Source organism: Sinocyclocheilus grahami, unplaced genomic scaffold (assembly GCF_001515645.1).
Source record: "Sinocyclocheilus grahami isolate Dianchi unplaced genomic scaffold, SAMN03320097.WGS_v1.1 scaffold2089.1, whole genome shotgun sequence".
In the NCBI taxonomy this organism is placed as follows: domain Eukaryota; kingdom Metazoa; phylum Chordata; class Actinopteri; order Cypriniformes; family Cyprinidae; genus Sinocyclocheilus; species Sinocyclocheilus grahami.
Window position 1 is genome coordinate 4,392 of NW_015507268.1, and position 18,846 is coordinate 23,237.

At 42.1% G+C, this 18,846-nt stretch overlaps 2 protein-coding genes across 2 annotated transcripts in view; both read left to right on the forward strand.

The window, feature by feature from the left end:
- The window catches only part of LOC107574007 (uncharacterized), a gene marked incomplete at its 5' end in the record, with an annotated part of 14,529 nt that extends 4,386 nt beyond the window's left edge, over positions 1 to 10,143 (forward strand). Inside the window, 4 exons of the mRNA XM_016260477.1 lie at positions 159 to 1,048; positions 4,353 to 5,122; positions 6,063 to 6,245; positions 7,891 to 10,143. Of these exons, the coding sequence (XP_016115963.1) occupies positions 159 to 1,048; positions 4,353 to 5,122; positions 6,063 to 6,245; positions 7,891 to 8,147 (2,100 nt within the window). The remainder of the gene's footprint in view (positions 1 to 158; positions 1,049 to 4,352; positions 5,123 to 6,062; positions 6,246 to 7,890) is intronic.
- A 5,943-nt stretch (positions 10,144 to 16,086) lies between these two features.
- On the forward strand, positions 16,087 to 17,538 carry LOC107574009 (C-type lectin lectoxin-Phi1-like). The gene is made up of 3 exons (XM_016260479.1): positions 16,087 to 16,646; positions 17,150 to 17,235; positions 17,326 to 17,538. Exons 1-3 carry the CDS (start codon positions 16,247 to 16,249, stop codon positions 17,464 to 17,466), a joined length of 627 nt encoding a protein of 208 aa, XP_016115965.1. The 5' UTR covers positions 16,087 to 16,246; the 3' UTR covers positions 17,467 to 17,538.
- The last annotated feature ends 1,308 nt before the right edge of the window (positions 17,539 to 18,846 follow it).

Below are 18,846 nucleotides of genomic sequence, written 5' to 3' on the forward strand. Positions count from 1 at the left end.
CGATGTTTGTCAAACAACAATAAAATCATCTTGACACTGAGAGTTCGTCTTGGAGTGAACAGGCCCTAATGAGATATTTCTCTTGCGTAGGAACATGTTCTCATCTGTAGCTATTGAATGGTGCATGTTTAACTCGCAGCTGGCTTGTGTCTCTGCAGGAGGAGGAGCCGGGTTCACTCCCAATGTCTCTCAGTGTTTCTGACTACCTCACTCCGTCATGGTCCCTGTCTCCCTCCTCCTCTCCGCTGTCTCACTCCGAGGCCAGCGACTCCGACCGAGAGGAGGAGGAGGATGACGATGATGATGATGACGAAGAGGACCTGGAGGACCTGCGGGGCTGCATGATGAGACGCCGTAAGAAATGCAAAACCTCGGCGACCGTCAAGAAAAAAGCCCAGCCAGGCCCCTTGTCCTTCACATGCCCCGCCCCCTCCTCGCCGCCGCCCTTCCAGCAGCCTCTAGCCCCGCCCACCACCAACATAAACAATAACATAAACATAAACATCGGCGCGAGCGGCACGCTGTCCCGCAGACAGCACTGTCCCTACTGCGGCCGTCACTTCCGCTCGCTCGCTAGGCACCTGGAGAAACACCACGAGCAGCAGCCCGAGGTCCGAGCCGCCATGGAGCTGTCGCAGCTCCCCAATCAAGACGCCTCCTCGCACCCCTTCTCCTCTCCCGCTCAGCCATCGGCCGCCCTGGGAACAACCTCCCTGTTCTCCCGCGAGCGAGACGCTTTGTCCTCGCCTCCCAAATCAGGAGGCGTCTCTTTCTCGCTCTCGCTGTCTCCTCCCCCCGCCTCCAGCTCCTCGAAGAAGAGCTCGGCGATGATGGTGACGCCTAGGAAGGGCACTAAGAAGAGCCCCGGCGCCTCACCCAAGCCTCCCGCCCGCAGGGGACGGCCGCCGAAGAAGCAGAAGGAACTGCAGCTGAAGAAGCAGGAGGAGGCCGAGCGAGCGAAAGAGGAGGCGCCTGGGAAACAGGAGGAGCAGGAGTTTGACACGAGGGGAGACGCAAGCGCAGAACAGAAGAACGGAGAGATGGCCAGGTGAGTTTGTCTCCGTTCAGGTTTCATGGGGAGCTTGTGTTTGTTAGTTCAGAAGTCAGGTGGTCTGGTGGGTCGCGACCTGGAAATAAATCACACGTTGCTTCTGATTGAGGGGAAAAACTAGGCTATGTGAAACAGGGCTGCACGATTAATTGAAATAGTTTAAAGGGTTAGTTCACCCAAAAATGAAAATTCTGTCATTAATTACTCACCTTCGTGTCGTTCCAGACCCGTAAGTCCTTCGTTCATCTTCAGAACACAAATGAAGATATTTTTGATGAAATCATTTCTGGGTGAACTAACCCTTTAAGTCACTTATAACAGGCAGTTTATCCAACCATTAACCATCTTCTCGAAATTCTACTTACGCTACGTAATATATTTAGTTTGTTTAATATGTTAATTTAGTAATAATCATCATAATTGAAATAGCAGTGATAGTAATTACTATTAATATTATTTCAGAATCATATTGATATGTAATCACACATTGTTTGGGGCAAATTGTGCAACACTACAAACAAACACATTTTCAGTGAATTTATTCCCCCAAAGGGGCGACGTATCTTGGGGGATACAAACATTAAAATAAAAAATAAGATTAAAAAATCATTAAATTGTATTATCTGAGTTCCCATAGGATGGAACATAGCAATAAATTAATTTCCTGATGTCTCTTTATGGTTTTGCCCTTTTTAGGGTTAAAGGGTTAGTTCACCCAAAAATGAAAATTAGCCCATGTTTTACTCCCCCTCGAGGCATCCTAGGTGTGTATGACTTTCTTCTTTCAGACAAATCCAGTTAGAGTTATATTAAAAATCATCCTGGCTCTTCCAAGCATTAGAATGGGAGTAGACGGGTGTTTTTGTTCAACAGTCCAAAAGTAGTCAAATAAAGCACATCCATCCATAACAAAGTGTGCCTCCGGGGGGTGAATAAAGGCCTCCTGTAGGGAATCTATGTGTTTTTGTAAGAAAAATGCCCATATTTAAAATGTTGTACATACTTTTCTCTTACTCTGCGTGTGCAGCGCATACGTCCTACGTCATCCGCCCGGAACGGCTTCCGCCTACGACAGTCCGCAGAAGTGAGATAACAGTAGGGCTGGGCGATGTGGCCAAAACAATTATCATGACGATTTTTTTCATATCTGTCGATATCGATAATTGTCACAATAAATGTCAAATCTTTATTTCTTTCAAGTTTAAAGCCAGATTTTTGCTCCAAAGTGAAAGTTGTAGAAACTAATACATTTTCCTTAACAAAATAAAAACTAAATTAAAAAATATATTTTCTTAGTTTCTGAATGTTTTAATGAGTGGTATTGTTTCGAATCAAGAAACAGGTTTGGGTTGCCTGATAATATTAATAATAATAATAATAATATCACTTTTTTTGTCTCTTAGAAATGCACATTTGGTAGTAGCTTGAGTAAGGATGCAGAGGAAAATGTTTGTTCATTATCAAAATCAGTAACATCTGTAAAAATTGTAGCAACCTCAGATTTATATGGTTAAATTTATTCTGACCAAGTTTTTTTTTTAATGAAGCATTGGTCTCCTCTAGTAGCATACATTTAAATCATGATGAACACAGTAAAAACCACACATGGCCTATTGCACCTCAATACCATGGTAAAAATATAACTATATGGTTTTTAGGTAGCCTATTTGTATGAAAAACAGTAGTCTAAAAACATTCAGTATAAATGCATACATGCTATAGCTTAATCACAAATACATACTATAATTCTATACCATTACTCTTGTAATAAAATTTCAAGTTAATATCCCACATCTCTACCACAATACCATGGTGCAGTCAGTGTTACTACAGTAAATCCATGGTAAATAATGGCGATGTGTAGATTGAAAAGCCTTCTGACTGTCTCGTTGCACACAGTGTTTCTCCTGTTTGGCTTTAAACTAGTTTAAATCACAGAGTCATTTGTGTTAATCGCTGAATTCAAGCGCTTCACACTGAATCTCACAGTGCTGCTTAATGCTCGCGTGACCGAGTAAACGCATCTGCTCTAGTGAGCTCACGCCGCGCGGCAGTTTGAACTTTGATCCGAGCGGATAAACGGTCCGTGAGGTGCATTTCAAATGACTAGAGCTGTTTCGTTCCGCTTTTGGCGTATAAACATTATATCGAACATTTATCGAATCTTCATATCGTTTTATCGAGAAAAATTATATCGCGATAATTATCGTTATCGAATTATCGCCCAGCCCTAGATAAAAGTATTTCCAAAATTTAAATATGGGTATTTTTCTTACAAAAACACATAGATTCCCTACAGGAGGCCTTTATTCACCCCCCGGAGGCACACTTTGTTATGGATGGATGTGCTTTATTTGACTACTTTTGGACTGTTGAACAAAAACACCCGTCTACTCCCATTCTAATGCTTGGAAGAGCCAGGATCATTTTTTATATAACTCCGACTGGATTCGTCTGAAAGAAGAAAGTCATACACACCTAGGATGCCTATACCATGGTGCAGTCAGTGTTACTACAGTAAATCCATGGTAAATAATGGCGATGTGTAGATTGAAAAGCCTTCTGACTGTCTCGTTGCACACAGTGTTTCTCCTGTTTGGCTTTAAACTAGTTTAAATCACCGAGTCATTTGTGTTAATCGCTGAATTCAAGCGCTTCACACTGAATCTCACAGTGCTGCTTAATGCTCGCGTGACCGAGTAAACGCATCTGCTCTAGTGAGCTCACGCCGCGCGGCAGTTTGAACTTTGATCCGAGCGGATAAACGGTCCGTGAGGTGCATTTCAAATGACTAGAGCTGTTTCGTTCCGCTTTTGCCGCATAAACATTATATCGAACATTTATCGAATCTTCATATCGTTTTATCGAGAAAAATTATATCGCGATAATTATCGAATTCGTTATCGAATTATCGCCCAGCCCTAGATAAAAGTATTTCCAAAATTTAAATATGGGTATTTTTCTTACAAAAACACATAGATTCCCTACAGGAGGCCTTTATTCACCCCCCCCAGAGGCACACTTTGTTATGGATGTGTGCACTTTATTTGACTACTTTTGGACTGTTGAACAAAAACACCCGTCTACTCCCATTCTAATGCTTGGAAGAGCCAGGATCATTTTTTATATAACTCCGACTGGATTCGTCTGAAAGAAGAAAGTCATACACACCTAGGATGCCTTGAGGGTGAGTAAAACATGGGCTAATTTCATTTTTGGGTGAACTAACCCTTTAAGCAATGCTTGGGTTTTCCAAATGATGCTGCTGTGCTGAGGTAGAGGGTGTGTTGTGTTCCTGCAGCCCTGGGCGCTCTCACATGCCTCCTCTGCTGTCGTCGCTCTCCACGCTGGTGCTGTATCTCCGGCGGCAGCAGCACTCCTCGTTCCTGTCTCTGTCGCGCGCTCCTCCGTCCGCCGAGGCCTGGCGTCTGCTCTGCCACTCCAGCCTGGCCCTGCTGATCCTCTACAACCGGCACCGCGAGTGTGAGGTGGCCAAGCTCACGCTGCAGGACTACCACAGGCGCGCTGCTCCCTCCTCTCCCTCGCTCGACTCCTCGCTCTCCCCGTTCGAGCGCGCCGTCCTCGGCCAGCTCCCGCGTGTTAGCGTGCTGGGCAAACGCGGCCGCCTCCAGCCGCTCATCCTTCCTCCGCACTCGGAGGCGTGTCTGGATCTGCTCCTGGAGACGTCTGCAGATGTGGGCGTGGATCCCCAGAGCCCCTATGTGTTCTCCCGGCCGTATCACTCCCCGGCCACGGCGCTGCGCGGTACCGACCTGCTGCGGAGCCTGGCACGCTCTAGCGGCGCTAAGAACCCTGCGACGCTCACCGCCCCCCGCGCGCGGCGACAGGTGGCCATCCTGACCCAGCTGCTGCTGCTGGAGGAGGGAGAGCGCGCCGCCAAACGCCTGGAGGACTTCCTGCAGAGGGAGTATCACGTGACCCAGAGCTGCGCTCGGATTGGCCAGGACCCGGCGCTGATGAACCGCGTGGGGAGAGTGGTTCTCTACGGAGAGAGAGAGGGAGTGCTGTTCAGAGGAATGAGCCTGCAGCACATCTGCCTCGAGCTGGACGGTACTACAAAACACACCCACCTCATTAGAAACACTGGGAAATATTGTTAAACTGTAATTTATCATCATTACTCCAGTCTTCAGTGTCACATGATCTTCAGAAATCAGTATAATATGCTGATCTGCTGCTCGAGAAACATTTCTGATTATTATCAATGCTGAAAACAATTGTGCTGCACAATATTTTTATGGAAACTGATACATTTTATTTTTCAGGATTCACAGATGACTGGAATGTTCAAAAGAACAGCATATATTTGCTGCATTTATTTGATACTTTTGTAACATTATAAATGTTTTTACTGTCACTTTGATAAATTGAATGCAGCCTTGATGAATAAGTTGCGTATTCAAAACACATTATAATAATATTTAACTGTTTTACTGTATTTTTTTATCAAATAAATGCAGCCTCGGTGAGCAGAAGAGACTTCTTTCAAAAATCATAATTAATCCAAACGTTTGTTCAGTAATGTAGCTATGCATGTGGTTTTGACATTACTTATATTACGGATGCATAAAGGAAACAATAAATTAATAACACGCAGCTTTTTGTTCTTAATGAACAAAAACAAATGCATTACATTATATCACATTTGTTTTACAATATCTAGAAGTAAAGTTATGCTAATATGTGCATACTTTGCAATGGTAGAAAAGTGGTTTTAAGAACGTGATATTAAGGCCTGTGATTTTGTCCAGCCTCCATTACTGTCAAGTTCTTCTGCATCTTAACATGAATTGGGGTTTAGTTGTTAACAATTCACTTTACTAAAAAAAGATTGACCGTTTTACTTTTTGTTGTTGCATTTAAATGCAAATATCAGAATTTACAATGATTCCTCATAAGCATGAGAGCGGCTCAGAAAGGCTCAGATGTGGACAAGCGTATTGTATCTAAGCTCAAAGCTGTGTTAAAGTGTTTCTTGTGTTTGTGTCAGTGATGTCGGGGAAGTCTGGCGACTCTTTCTCTGATGACTCTGATGCAGAGGCCAGTAAGAGTAAACTCAGAGCCGTCGCTGGGAAGAAGGAAGGGCCGAGGAATCGAGCGCAGCGGCCGAAGAAGAGCAGCGGCCCTCAGCAGTCCACGGCACACAAGAGACGCAGCGCTCAGGTCAAATCAGGTCAGCACTGAACCACCAGTTCAGTCACATTTCATTAGAAGTCATGCTGAATCTGAGTTTGAGTCTGAGTTCATCTTCCATGAAGAGCCAAACAGAGTGGAGACCAGCACAGAAGATCGCTCTTAATCTTATCCAGAAGAGACTGATAGTTCCACTTGGAAATGCGAGATAATGAAGGAAAAACTCTGATTCCAAGATAATTAAACTGGTCACTGACAGGAATCGTAGTGGGTAAGGTCTGAATCTCTGATTTAGCAGCTAAATTAAGGGGCATAAGTATGGATTTGTTCCAATTAATCTTATAACCAGACAGTTTACCAAATGTATCAAATAATTTCAAGCATTCCTTAACCGAGTCTGTGATGTTTGATATATACACGTCATCAGCGTAGAGTTATATTTTATGGGACGTATTCATACAACTTGTTGGAACTATTGCGGGACTTTGTCTAATCGCTTGGGCCAAAGACTCTAATGATGAAGTGAGAAGCAAGGGTGACCGGGGACTAGTACGATGTATGACGAATTCAGCTCTGTGTAACTATATGGATTTTAATTCTGATTTAAGAACATTTACTATTTTGGCTTTGGTCTCACAAAAATTCTCGGCTGTTGGACTGGCGGCTTTCATCTTCGATTCTCGCCAACTTTTCCTGAAGGGAGCCCACTGCTAGCGTAACCTCCACGGTGTCACGAAGAGCTGTTTGCATGCCCTCACAGATGTTTCTTATCACATCCTCTTCCAGGGGTGTGTTCCAGAAAGCGGGTTTTGTCGGAAACTCAGAGTTTGTTAACCCCAGAAAAGGGAAACTCAGGGTTTTCGGTTCCAGTAAAAGACCAAACTAAACCATGGTAACTTACTCCGTGAACCTAACCTGGGGTGCGTTTCCCGAAAGCAACTATGGTCGCAAGTTCCGTCGTTACCAGTAGATTTCAATGGAACTAACGACCATAGTTAGCTAACGATGCTTTTGGGAAACGCACCCCTGGTCGGGAGCAGGTTTTCTTCGGTAAACCCAGACTTTCTTTCGGTCTCCTCCCCCTGTTTCAAGCGTAAGCAATGTTTAAATGCCTCATTCATTCATTCATGCTGCAGAAATAGCTGTTGCCATGGTGAATCGTAACCTCGGAGCTCCATTGATCATGGCTTCTCGTAGTCGTGGTGCACGCGCTACACTAACCCTACTGAGTCGACTGAACTAACTCTGTTCAGCTGTTCAGAAACCGAAAACTCATCCCATCTCAGGGTAAGTCAACTCAGAGTTCAAGTTTTAACTCGGAGTTTGTTGAACCTCCTTTCTGGAATACACCCCAGAACTCCAAGTCTATCCGCAATCGGTCGAACTCTTCCTTAAGCAGGTCCCTGACGAAGCTAAGGTGCATCTTTAACTCGTCGGAAACAGTTTTTTGGGGGTTTTTTTAGTACATCAAGTTAAACTGACAGAAAAGAGAAATACTTCTCTGGCAACTAGCTTTTGATATTTTTTCAGTTCACATTTATTTTATATCAGGTAAAAAATGTTTTTAATGGTTTTGGTTTGTTAACTATAATAATCCTGCATGTACTTAGATGTGTTTATGGTTATTTCAGTAATTTTGTCATGGCTAGTGTTGACGTGCGTGTTAATGGTGTTGTGTGTCTCAGGGAAGCGCGGCGTGCTGAAGCGGCCGTGGTCGGAGGCGGAGCGAGTCGCCGTGGAGACGCACCTGAAGAGGAACATCATGGAGCTGCGTGTTCCTGCGAAAGCGGACTGTGAGCGATGCCTGCAGCTCTGCCCTCTGCTGGTCAGTAACCAGCGCGACTGGAGAGCCATCAAGTTCTACTGCCACAACCGCATCCAGCTCCTGAAGAAACAGGGACGCAGAGACGGGAACACCGCCTCTGCTGCTGCTGTCTGCTAACCACAGTAACACACACACAGAGACACACACACACACACACACACACACAGAGACACACACACACACACACACAGAGACACACAGATGTTGTGTCTTGTTTGATAACTGTTCTTCTAAGCTAGCACACAGTGCAGTCACACACACTTCCCACATTCCCCGTGTGTGTGTCTCTCGGACCATGTCTCTGTCAAACTAAGGAACTGTTTCACACGCCGGTGTTCAGACTCGATGAACTGATGCAGGTTTGGTGACGCTACTGCGTGACTCTCTCTATGGACTGTTTTTACGTGACTGGCCTCATTCGTTTGGTGCAGTTTGGCTGTGATGGATCCGGACTGGTTTTTCTGGAGCTGTGTAAACAGCGTTGGATAATTCGAGGTCAGTCTTACCTCACGCGCCTGGAGTCTGACAGACATCAGTCTGCACCTCTGGAGAGCTGCTCTGTCATCAGAATCAATCTCACAAACAACACGTCCAGATCATTATTCACACTCACATCAACAGAAAATACAGGAAATCATATTTTGCATAAAGATAATGATGCCTGGTTATATTATCCTTTTTGCTTTTTCTATTTATCTTTTTTTTTTTTTACATTACCGGTAATATCGGCAGGGCTTTTCTGTGGAAGGTTGTTTCCGCCACATGATAAAAACACTTTTTTTTTTTCCCTCAAAAAACAGATTTTTTTCTTTTTTAATTCTTAAATTCTTATTTTTTTTAGGTAACCATTGGCTAACCTCAAATGAGCAAAATCATCTTTGGAGATCAGTGGCGTTTCACTCCGTCGGACTTTATGTTGCTCCTCTGTGCCGATGCGAACACGAGTGGGTGTTGTTTTTGTGAAATCTCTGGCGTCAGACTGTTGAAGAAGCTCCTCGCTCGCTCTCCTGCACAGTCGTCTGATCTCTGGTCTGTGTGCAGTGACGTATCGTAACATGATATTAGCCGTTAGTGTTTCACTGCGTGATGATGTACATTCTGTAAATACGACTGAAAGTGCTACGCTTTAAAGTTGTTTTCTTAATGCTGTTGTAAAGCTTTATCAGATTTTAGAGAGACGAAATCTTGACAAACAGAGCTTAATGTCACGCTGCAAAGAAAACCTTTGAATTTCAGACGGTCATGTCTTTTTATTAAATTACAAACACATGGAAACATCAGTCGTGTGTATCTGGATGTCATTTATGATTCATACTTCTTACACAGCACAAGCTCACGTGCTGCAGGACTGAAAGTTATCAGTCATCAATGCTAAATAACCTCATTTTTGGCATTTTGGTTTTTTTACTATATTTTACTTCATGGGAATGGTGTGAAGCTTGGTAAAGGTTTTTGCGCTTGCTATGTGAACATACGTACACACGAGGACATGGTTTGAAAAGGTAAACTGGTCTAAGTTATTTCAGCAGATTCCCGAACACAAGTGAGATTTATGTTCTCGCGAGTTCCTCTGATGAACACTAGATGGAGCCACAGAATCATGTTCCCATCAGTCAGCTGTGAGCGTTGAGTATACTGTACCAGTCGTGTGCAGTATATATTCAGTATGCAAACTCGGTGTGTGAATTTGCTTCATGAAGTGCTCTGATTTAACAGGCTGAGTCCCACAATGCAACACTCCATTTCCAGTGAAGAAGGAACCGGATGAACACTTGTTACTTGATCAGACCCAAAATTGGATTAAAAATGCAAAATAGCTGAATTTGTAATGATTTCATGCAGCAGCAGTGTGATTATCAAAGATGACTGACATAATACAGCTCTAGATTTATAGATGTGTGTATCTGGGTGTCTTGTTTTGTGGAATAATCTCAGACTTTGCATTTCACATCACTGTGTCTTTTATTAAAATAACAAATAAAGCCAACTAATGTAGTGTTTCATAAAATACATGCATTAATAAAGATCAGAGCAGTTACCGATCTCATGTCTAACAGCACCAAAACACACTTGATCCCAACACGAGTAAGCAAGCAGAGACACATGCATGTATTTACAGAGCAGCTTTCCACATGCGGTACAACAGAGCTAAAATACACATCTGATACAATGTAGTGTTTCATAAAATACATGCATTAATAAAGATCAGAGCAGTTATCGATCTCATGTCTAACAGCACCAAAACACACTTGATCCCAACACGAGTAAGCAAGCAGAGACACATGCATGTATTTACAGAGCAGCTTTCCACATGCGGTACAACAGAGCTAAAATACACATCTGATACATGCTTTTAGCTCGGAGAACTCTGGAAATAAACATTTGCAGTTCCACATAACTAGCTCGGCTTGTATGTGTAACATTAATACTTTTATCAGCCCCTCCTGTATTTCGTAAGATTTTTCTCTGATTTTTGCAGCCTACAATGATTGATTTTGTGACGGCTTTACTCAACATTTGCGGCAATATTTACGGTATTTCTTGTGGTGTTTTGCAGTGAAAATATACCACAGACGACATTGTTCTAACATTTTTATTGCCTTTCTGACCTCAAGAACCATTGGGCTCTGTAATTTATAAGAGAACACTAAAGAAATGAAAAGAGAAAATTAAGTGTTATTCTCTTAACCCTATATAACTATATCATATTTAATACATTAATTTTTAAGGACTCAAAATTATCAGCTTGAACAAAACTTTGTTAAAAATCTCTACAACATGATCAAAATCATTAGAAACGTGTTAAAATTGATCAAATAATGATACAACAGTGTTTTGAGGAACATTTAATTGTTCATCTTGCAATAATTGTTGGCATACTGAATTGCATAATGTTATAATTCACATTTTGGCCATATAAATAATAAATGCACCAAGTTGCTAGTTTTGCTCAGTTTTGGATGTCACTCAGAGTGTGTGTGTGAGAGTGAGGTGTGAGTGAGTGAGTGCGTGTGAGTGCGTGCGAGTGAGTGAGTGTGGATGAGTGTGTGCGTGAGTGTGTGTGTGTGAGTGAGGTGTGTGTGAGTGAGTGTGTGTGAGTGAGTGAGTGCGTGTGCGAGTGAGTGCGTGAGTGAGTGTGTGATTGAGTGAGTGTGTGAGTGAGTGTGTGATTGAGTGTGTGATTGAGTGAGTGTGAGTGTGTGAGTGAGTGAGTGAGTGTGAGTGTGAGTGTGAGTGAGTGAGAAGTGTGAGTGAGTGTGTGTGCGTGCGAGTGAGTGAGTGTGGATGAGTGTGAGTGTGAGTGTGAGTGAGTGAGAAGTGTGAGTGAGTGTGTGTGCGTGCGAGTGAGTGAGTGTGGATGAGTGTGAGTGTGAGTGTGAGTGAGTGAGAAGTGTGAGTGAGTGTGTGTGTGAGAGTGAGGTGTGAGTGTGAGAGTGAGGTGAGTGAGTGAGTGAGTGTGAGTGAGTGTGCGAGGTGTGTGTGAGTGTGTGAGTGAGTGAGAGTGTGAGTGAGTGAGAGTGTGTGTGTGTGAGTGAGTGTGTGTGTGAGTGAGTGTGTGTGTGAATGAGTGAGAGTGAGGTGTGAGTGTGAGAGTGAGGTGAGTGAGTGTGAGAGTGAGGTGTGTGTGAGTGAGTGAGTGTGTGTGTGAGTGAGTGAGTGTGAGTGAGTGTGCGAGGTGTGTGAGAGTGAGTGAGTGAGTGAGAGTGTGAGTGAGTGAGAGTGTGTGTGTGTGTGAGTGAGTGTGTGTGTGAATGAGTGAGGTGTGCGTGAGAGTGAGGTGTGAGTGAGTGAGCGAGTGAGTGTGTAGGTGTGTGAGAGTGAGTGAGAGTGTGAGTGAGTGAGAGTGTGTGTGAGTGAGTGTGTGTGTGAATGAGTGAGAGTGAGGTGTGAGTGTGAGAGTGAGGTGAGTGAGTGTGAGAGTGAGGTGTGTGTGAGTGAGTGAGTGTGTGTGTGAGTGAGTGAGTGTGAGGGAGTGGGCGAGGTGTGTGAGAGTGAGTGAGTGAGTGAGAGTGTGAGTGAGTGAGAGTGTGTGTGAGTGAGTGTGTGTGTGTGTGTGTGAGTGAGTGAGTGTGTGTGTGAGTGAGTGAGTGTGAGGGAGTGGGCGAGGTGTGTGAGAGTGAGTGAGTGAGTGAGAGTGTGAGTGAGTGAGAGTGTGTGTGAGTGAGTGTGTGTGTGTGTGTGAATGAGTGAAGAGTGAGGTGAGTGTGAGTGAGTGAGTGTGAGTGAGTGAGTGCGTGCGAGTGAGTGAGTGTGGATGAGTGTGTGTGCGTGAGTGTGTGCGTGTGAGTGAGGTGTGTGTGTGTGAGTGAGGTGTGTGTGACTGAGGTGTGTGAATGAGTGAGTGTGGGTGTGAGGTGAGTGAGTGTGTGTGTGTGTGTGTGTGTGTGTGTGTGTGTGTGTGTGTGTTGGAGAGCATGCACGCTTTACAGTGGGATGATGCAACGGCTTCGGCTGAATGCATGTTGCGATGACATCACATGACAAATTCTGTGGGAAATCTGCTCCAATTTTGAAAAATAGCAATCTCGAATAATGCGGAGCTTGTTTGATTTTGCGTTAAATTCAGCGATCGCAAAATCCTGGAGGGACTGTTTTATTTTAGTGGTTCACAGTGAAAATGCAGAAAGAGTAGCAGATGAAGTCAGTTTCAAGTGCTTTGTATGGACGTGTTTATTTAAAGCTGGATTTAGGTGTTTGTATTTAATAATAGCCCATTTGTTGTATTTGAGAAATTAACTGCACAATCATATCATTCCTGGGTTTGTTTGCATCATGTTAAAAAGCCAAATGAAAAAAAAAATAAAACGAACTAGTGACGTTCTTAATTTAGTTATCTAAAAAAGTATGCATTTAATGTCAAATTCTGATACAGTTAACAATTTCTGCCTTGTGTATTGGATATATTCTTAACTCCTTTGAGCCACTAGAAAGTAACAAACGACTGTGATTGGTCCATCCTCACCATCGCTGAGAAAAGTAGTCTCACATGAGGACCTTAGATTATTTATACCTGTATAGTGTCGAAGAAGCTGCTTTTTAGACTCATCTTAAATGTACTCGCTCAACATTAGGCACTTGATGAGTCTGAATTCGTTCGGTTGCTGGATGTAAATCGGTGACTTGTGGGACTTCAATCCTGATTAGGCAGCGGCTGAGAAGTTGAGTTTTAGTTCACACGCAATGTGAACGCATCGTTTGAGCTCGGGATTCATACTGTGGCGGGAAACTGGCTCGCTCCGTTCGAGTGGGATCCTGTTTACGTCCTATATTGAAGGAACCTGCCTTCACAATCAAGTTGCTTTCGACTGAAAATAAATTGTAAACTGGATTGCATTCGGCCTTTATCCCGAAGCTGGTGAGTGGAAATTTAGGAGGACTTGTTTTAGTCCTGTTTGTTTAAAAACCAACAAAACAAGTCCCTACATCATCTGCTTCACTGCCTGCTTTTACTAGTCAGTCATCTGTAATCCACAATCTTAAGTACAGGGCATAATGCAAATGAGTTTTGGTTACATCAGAGTATCCCTGATACTCAAATTGCTTAACTCAAATGAATCCTAAAAGAGATGATGCTGAATTTTCATTTGGTTTAAAGGTGTGGAGTAACTGAAATACTGCTATATCTACTAATATTTTAAGCAAAATACTGTGACGTTGATTACGTTGATATACAGTGGTACTGATAATAGTTACGGATTGCCATGTGATTGTGTTGGCTTTTAAAATAGACCGAAGGTTTTACAGCCGTGTTCATTGTTTCAACACTATCAGGTTTTTATGTAGGCATTTCTAAAATCAGGTAACAACCTGAAGGTCTTTTTCTCTATTGTGTTTACCATGTTACCAGTGTGTGTTTGGTGGCTGATGGGTTATTGCTCGTGCAGACGCTGTGAAAGTGCACGCTCATCTGTTGACATTAGATAGAAGTGTAACTTGAGTGACTTGGAAATGGAAATCTCTGCTCACTCTTTGAATGTTATTTTCAATGCAAAATATGTGGGCTTTAGAAAGTGGCAAGATCACACACAAACCTTCTTGTCTCTGAAAAGAGCAGTTGGAGTATTTGTGTGTCGTCATGAGGATTGACTTGATCTTTCTGCTGATTTCAGGTGAGATTCATTGGTCTTGGAAATTACCAAATTTGAAAACGGCAGCTTACATATGTATAAATATGATGTTCAAGAAATGGGTTATGCCATCGATTCCTCTGATGACGGTCACATGGCATGCAAAAAAATTCTTAAAAGTACATTCGTAAGTGATTCACGTTCCAACCCTCTAGCTTTTACTTCGTCTGAATACTGTTGTAGTTCTGTAAGCTGTCCACAGAAATGTTGGAAATTAAATGTGCGACTAAAGAGAAGCTCTCAGAACTGAGCACACCAACTCACGAGCTGTTCACATGAACACTTGTAACTCTTCTTGCAGTTATGTTTTTGTTTAATAAATTCGCAATTCTCAGAAGAAAAGTGTGAATTGTGATATATAAAGTGCAAGTGCAAAAAAAAAGTATTGTGAGATATCATTTTTTCCCCCAAATTTGAAAACGGCAGCTTACATATGTATAAATATGATGTTCAAGAAATGGGTTATGCCATCGATTCCTCTGATGACGGTCACATGGCATGCAAAAAAATTCTTAAAAGTACATTCGTAAGTGATTCACGTTCCAACCCTCTAGCTTTTACGTCGTCTGAATACTGTTGTAGTTCTGTAAGCTGTCCACAGAAATGTTGGAAATTAAATGTGCGACTAAAGAGAAGCTCTCAGAACTGAGCACACCAACTCACGAGCTGTTCACATGAACACTTGTAACTCTTCTTGCAGTTATGTTTTTGTTTAATAAATTCGCAATTCTCAGAAGAAAAGTGTGAATTGTGATATATAAAGTGCAAGTGCAAGAAAAAAGTATTGTGAGATAAAAAGTCGCATTACCTTTTTTAATTTTGTGTTCTGTGGCGGAAAAAAACAAACAAAATCAGAATTGTGAGGAAAAAGTCAGAAATGTTGAGTTTATCTCTCGTAATTCTGAGTTTATCTCTCGTAATTCTTTGCATTCCATGAAAATGTTCCTGGGAATTGCGAGGGAAAAAAGTCAGAATACTTCTAGACGTTCCCTCCGGACTCCATGTGGGAAAACCTGCATAGGGTGTTTTAGATGTGATTGCACCCAGGTGAGAAAAAACAACTTCCGTAATATACTTCCAGTGCTCTATTTTCGTATTCTTAAGTACTTATTAAGATAAACTTAAAGGGATAGTTCACCCAGAAATGAAACTGTGATGTTCATCTGCTTACCCACAGGGCATCCGAGATGTAAGTGACTTTGTTTCTTCAGTAGAACACAAACGAAGATGTTTAACTCAAACCGTTGCAGTCTGTCAGTCCTGTAATGTCAGTGGATGGGAGTCACGGCTTTGAGAGTCATAAAACATACACAAACAAAACCAAATTAAGCCTTGCGGCTCGTGACGATACACTGATGTGAAAAGCAGGGCTCTGAACCGGTTCAAGGAACGAAAACGAAAGAAAAAAACGTGCTGAGTTACGGTTCATTGTGACGTGTTCCAAAGTTCTCGGAAAGGAAAACGAGACGGCAGAGAGTAGTTTTCTTTATTTGGCGAAAGCTTGACAGTTTTGAACGATGTCTTCTTCTGTCTGTATAACCAACCAGCGTTGGACCATCGCGCCGGCGCCTCACGCGCACACACAACATATTGTACACAACATATCCCAGGTCTGTCCCATTAGTTTCAGTGTATTTAAAGTGTTTTCTGCCCCTCGTTTCCCGTCCGGTATTGAACGTCGTTCCTACGTGCGTGTCCTGATGTAAATAAAGACTGTTAAATCCTGCGTTCTCCTCATTCCTCGTACTCCGTGACAGAAGTACACTTGAACCCATCTTTCATACACTAGTACTACAAGTGGTGACTAAACACATTGTTTTAAATATAGAAATAGTATGTTAAAAGCGCATTTTAGTTCATATTCATGATGTCCCAAAATAGCCCAGTTGAGTACACTTAGATGATCGTAAGTTTATCTTGAGGAGTACAAAATTAGTGCACAGAAATAGAGCATTTTAAGTACATTATAAAAGTGTACTTTTTTCACCTGGGATGGTTGATCTAAAGAAAATTCCAGTGGAATTTTGTTACTTTTAACTTTGCCAATGCATTCAGAATTTGGCATTTGAACATTATAAATTGCATGCCATGAACGTATTATTGTCTCTCTCCGCAGCTCTGAGCTCCGGTGTGAACTCTTCCGTGTTTTTCTTGGTGTCTGACAAAATGAACTGGACCGAAGCTCAGACGTACTGCAGACAGCATCACACCGATCTCGCCACCATTAATGACCAGACGGACATCGATGAGCTGTTACAGTCTCTACCCAGTGGTTTTAGCAATTTAATGTGGATTGGACTCTATCGGACGGATGAGTATTCTCCCTGGGTCTGGGTCTGGTCCGATGGGAGCAAAGCTCTGTTCACACCGTGGGATTCTTTACAACCAAACAATGTTGGTGGCCACCAGTACTGTGTGTGCATGTCTGCTAAAGGATACTGGAGCGATTATTGGTGTACAGATAAATTACCATTTATTTGCTACTCCGGTGAGTTGTGAGCCGCAGCTGCAGTACAGTCAAAGTCAAACCATTTCACTGAATTTAACCTCCCAGCGGAGCTGAACACAAGTCACGTCACGTGTCGTATTGTTTACAAGCTGCATGTTTAATTGACAGACACAAGATGTTCATTTTTATTTTGTGCCGTACCTAGCAAACTGCAAGAACTTGTCACACCACAAGAGCGTCAAAATAACATTTGTTTGCATTTCCGGATAAAATTGACAATTTGAAAGATTGTTTTTATGGAAGTTTACAAAACACAAAGCTTCTTGCGATTATTGGATGGCTACGTAATCCCTTACGTACATTATGGTTTTCTTAAAGTAAAAGTGTAAGCATGGTTTTTGTATTTACTACAATTTGTGTAACCACAGTTTTACTACATGGTTACTCTGGTTAGGGTAACAAAACCATGACCAATCCGTGATCACTTAAACCGAGTGTATGCTGATAATATTGGCCTGAGCGCTTCGTCGTGTCTCTTACAGAGAAAAAGAGACAGCTGGTGAGACTGGAGGTAAAGTCAAGCCGAAATGTGAATGATCCTGCAGTGAAGAGTAAGATTTTGGCAAAGGTGAGTTTAATATACTGTAAATCAAATATATAACGATGATGATAAACGTGACAAGAGTATTGAGTAATAAAGTCTGTTTCTGTCCTTCAGTTAGAGCAGATACTGAAGGAGAATGGTCTGACTGATGCTAAGCCCTCGTGGAGAATGTTTTCTGGAGAAAATGTCTTCCACAAGATGTGGTGTCAGAAGAGTGATGCTTCTAATGCGTCCTGCAAGAGAACCATGAACTGATCGTCTCATAATAGCATTGGTTGTGTAATTGTAGATGCTCTCAGAAGATGTGGCTCACTGAGACATCGGTAGACGTGCTGTTACCGCTTATTTATTTGTATATAGAACCGCTAACTTATTATAATAATAATAATAACCCGTGGTAAATTTAACGAATGTTACAGTATCCACTGTAGTCGTCCGCTAGTAAAAAACAGTTTAGGGATAGCATATCTTCATATCATTTATGATTTATATTTCTCAAGCTCACATGCTGCAGGATAGTAAAAGTTATCAGTGGTCATAAATGCTAAATAACCTCTGGTGCTCTTTGGTCATTTTTGACTGAAAATGTTTGCTTTTTTTTTTACTTCAATTTTGTATTTCATCGGAATGATACACAACTTCGTTAAGGTAAAAAAGGTTTTACAAATGAAAGAATAAATAAATGCTGCACATGATTTAAAAATGTTGAATTGTCCTGAAAAATAGTCACACTTGTACTGATTGCAGATATGCACAATTAGCGGATTCACCAGATTTGGAAAGTGACTTCTGTGCTTCAGACATCGCTAGACTATTGACTATACTATACACTATACGTCTCCTGCAGACTCTTTTAGGGGCTCAGGCATGAGCGCTGAAACCTATTGTAGTTGTTAGAGTGGCCAAGGATCAGCAGTCTCCAGGTAAAACTGATCGTGCAGACCAAACCTTAAGACGTAAAGACTTGAAACTTGGAGGGATTGTAGCAGGGACGGACTGGGAGTAAAAAAAAACGGCCCTGGATTTTCTCCCAAATAAGCCCACCACAACTACAAACAGCTGCTACTGTCTCACAATATTACAGCAATCCTATGGCATTTATGGCAAATAATATCACAAAACCCATGGTGACCCTGCTGACTAAAACAATAGAGACCATCACAGAAATTTGAATGATTTCCACTACAAGTACCATTACAAACATCAACTTTTAACCATTACAACCATTAAATAATGGTTTCCTGTAGTGTGTTTTGAGACATATTACACTAGGATTTAGTGGCTTTATCAAAAGCCGTGAATAGAAGGTGACCAATTACCAGTAGAGCCCAACAGGCACCATTACAGTTTCCAATAAAACCAATACAATTTTCATTATAACCAGTAAAACCATTACAAATAATGTGATGGTTACTATTTTTTTTTTCAACAGAGGATTGAAATAAATGTATTATTGAATGAACTAAAATACAGAACTAAAAAAAATATAAAATATAGAACTAAAAAAATCTACATAAAAAGAGCAGAATGCAAAATGTAAATGACATGGATAAACTTAAACCTAGAATCTAGAAACCTGAAACAACAGAATTCTTCAGTTTGAGTATTCATGTGTGTGTGTGTCAAGTCAAGTCA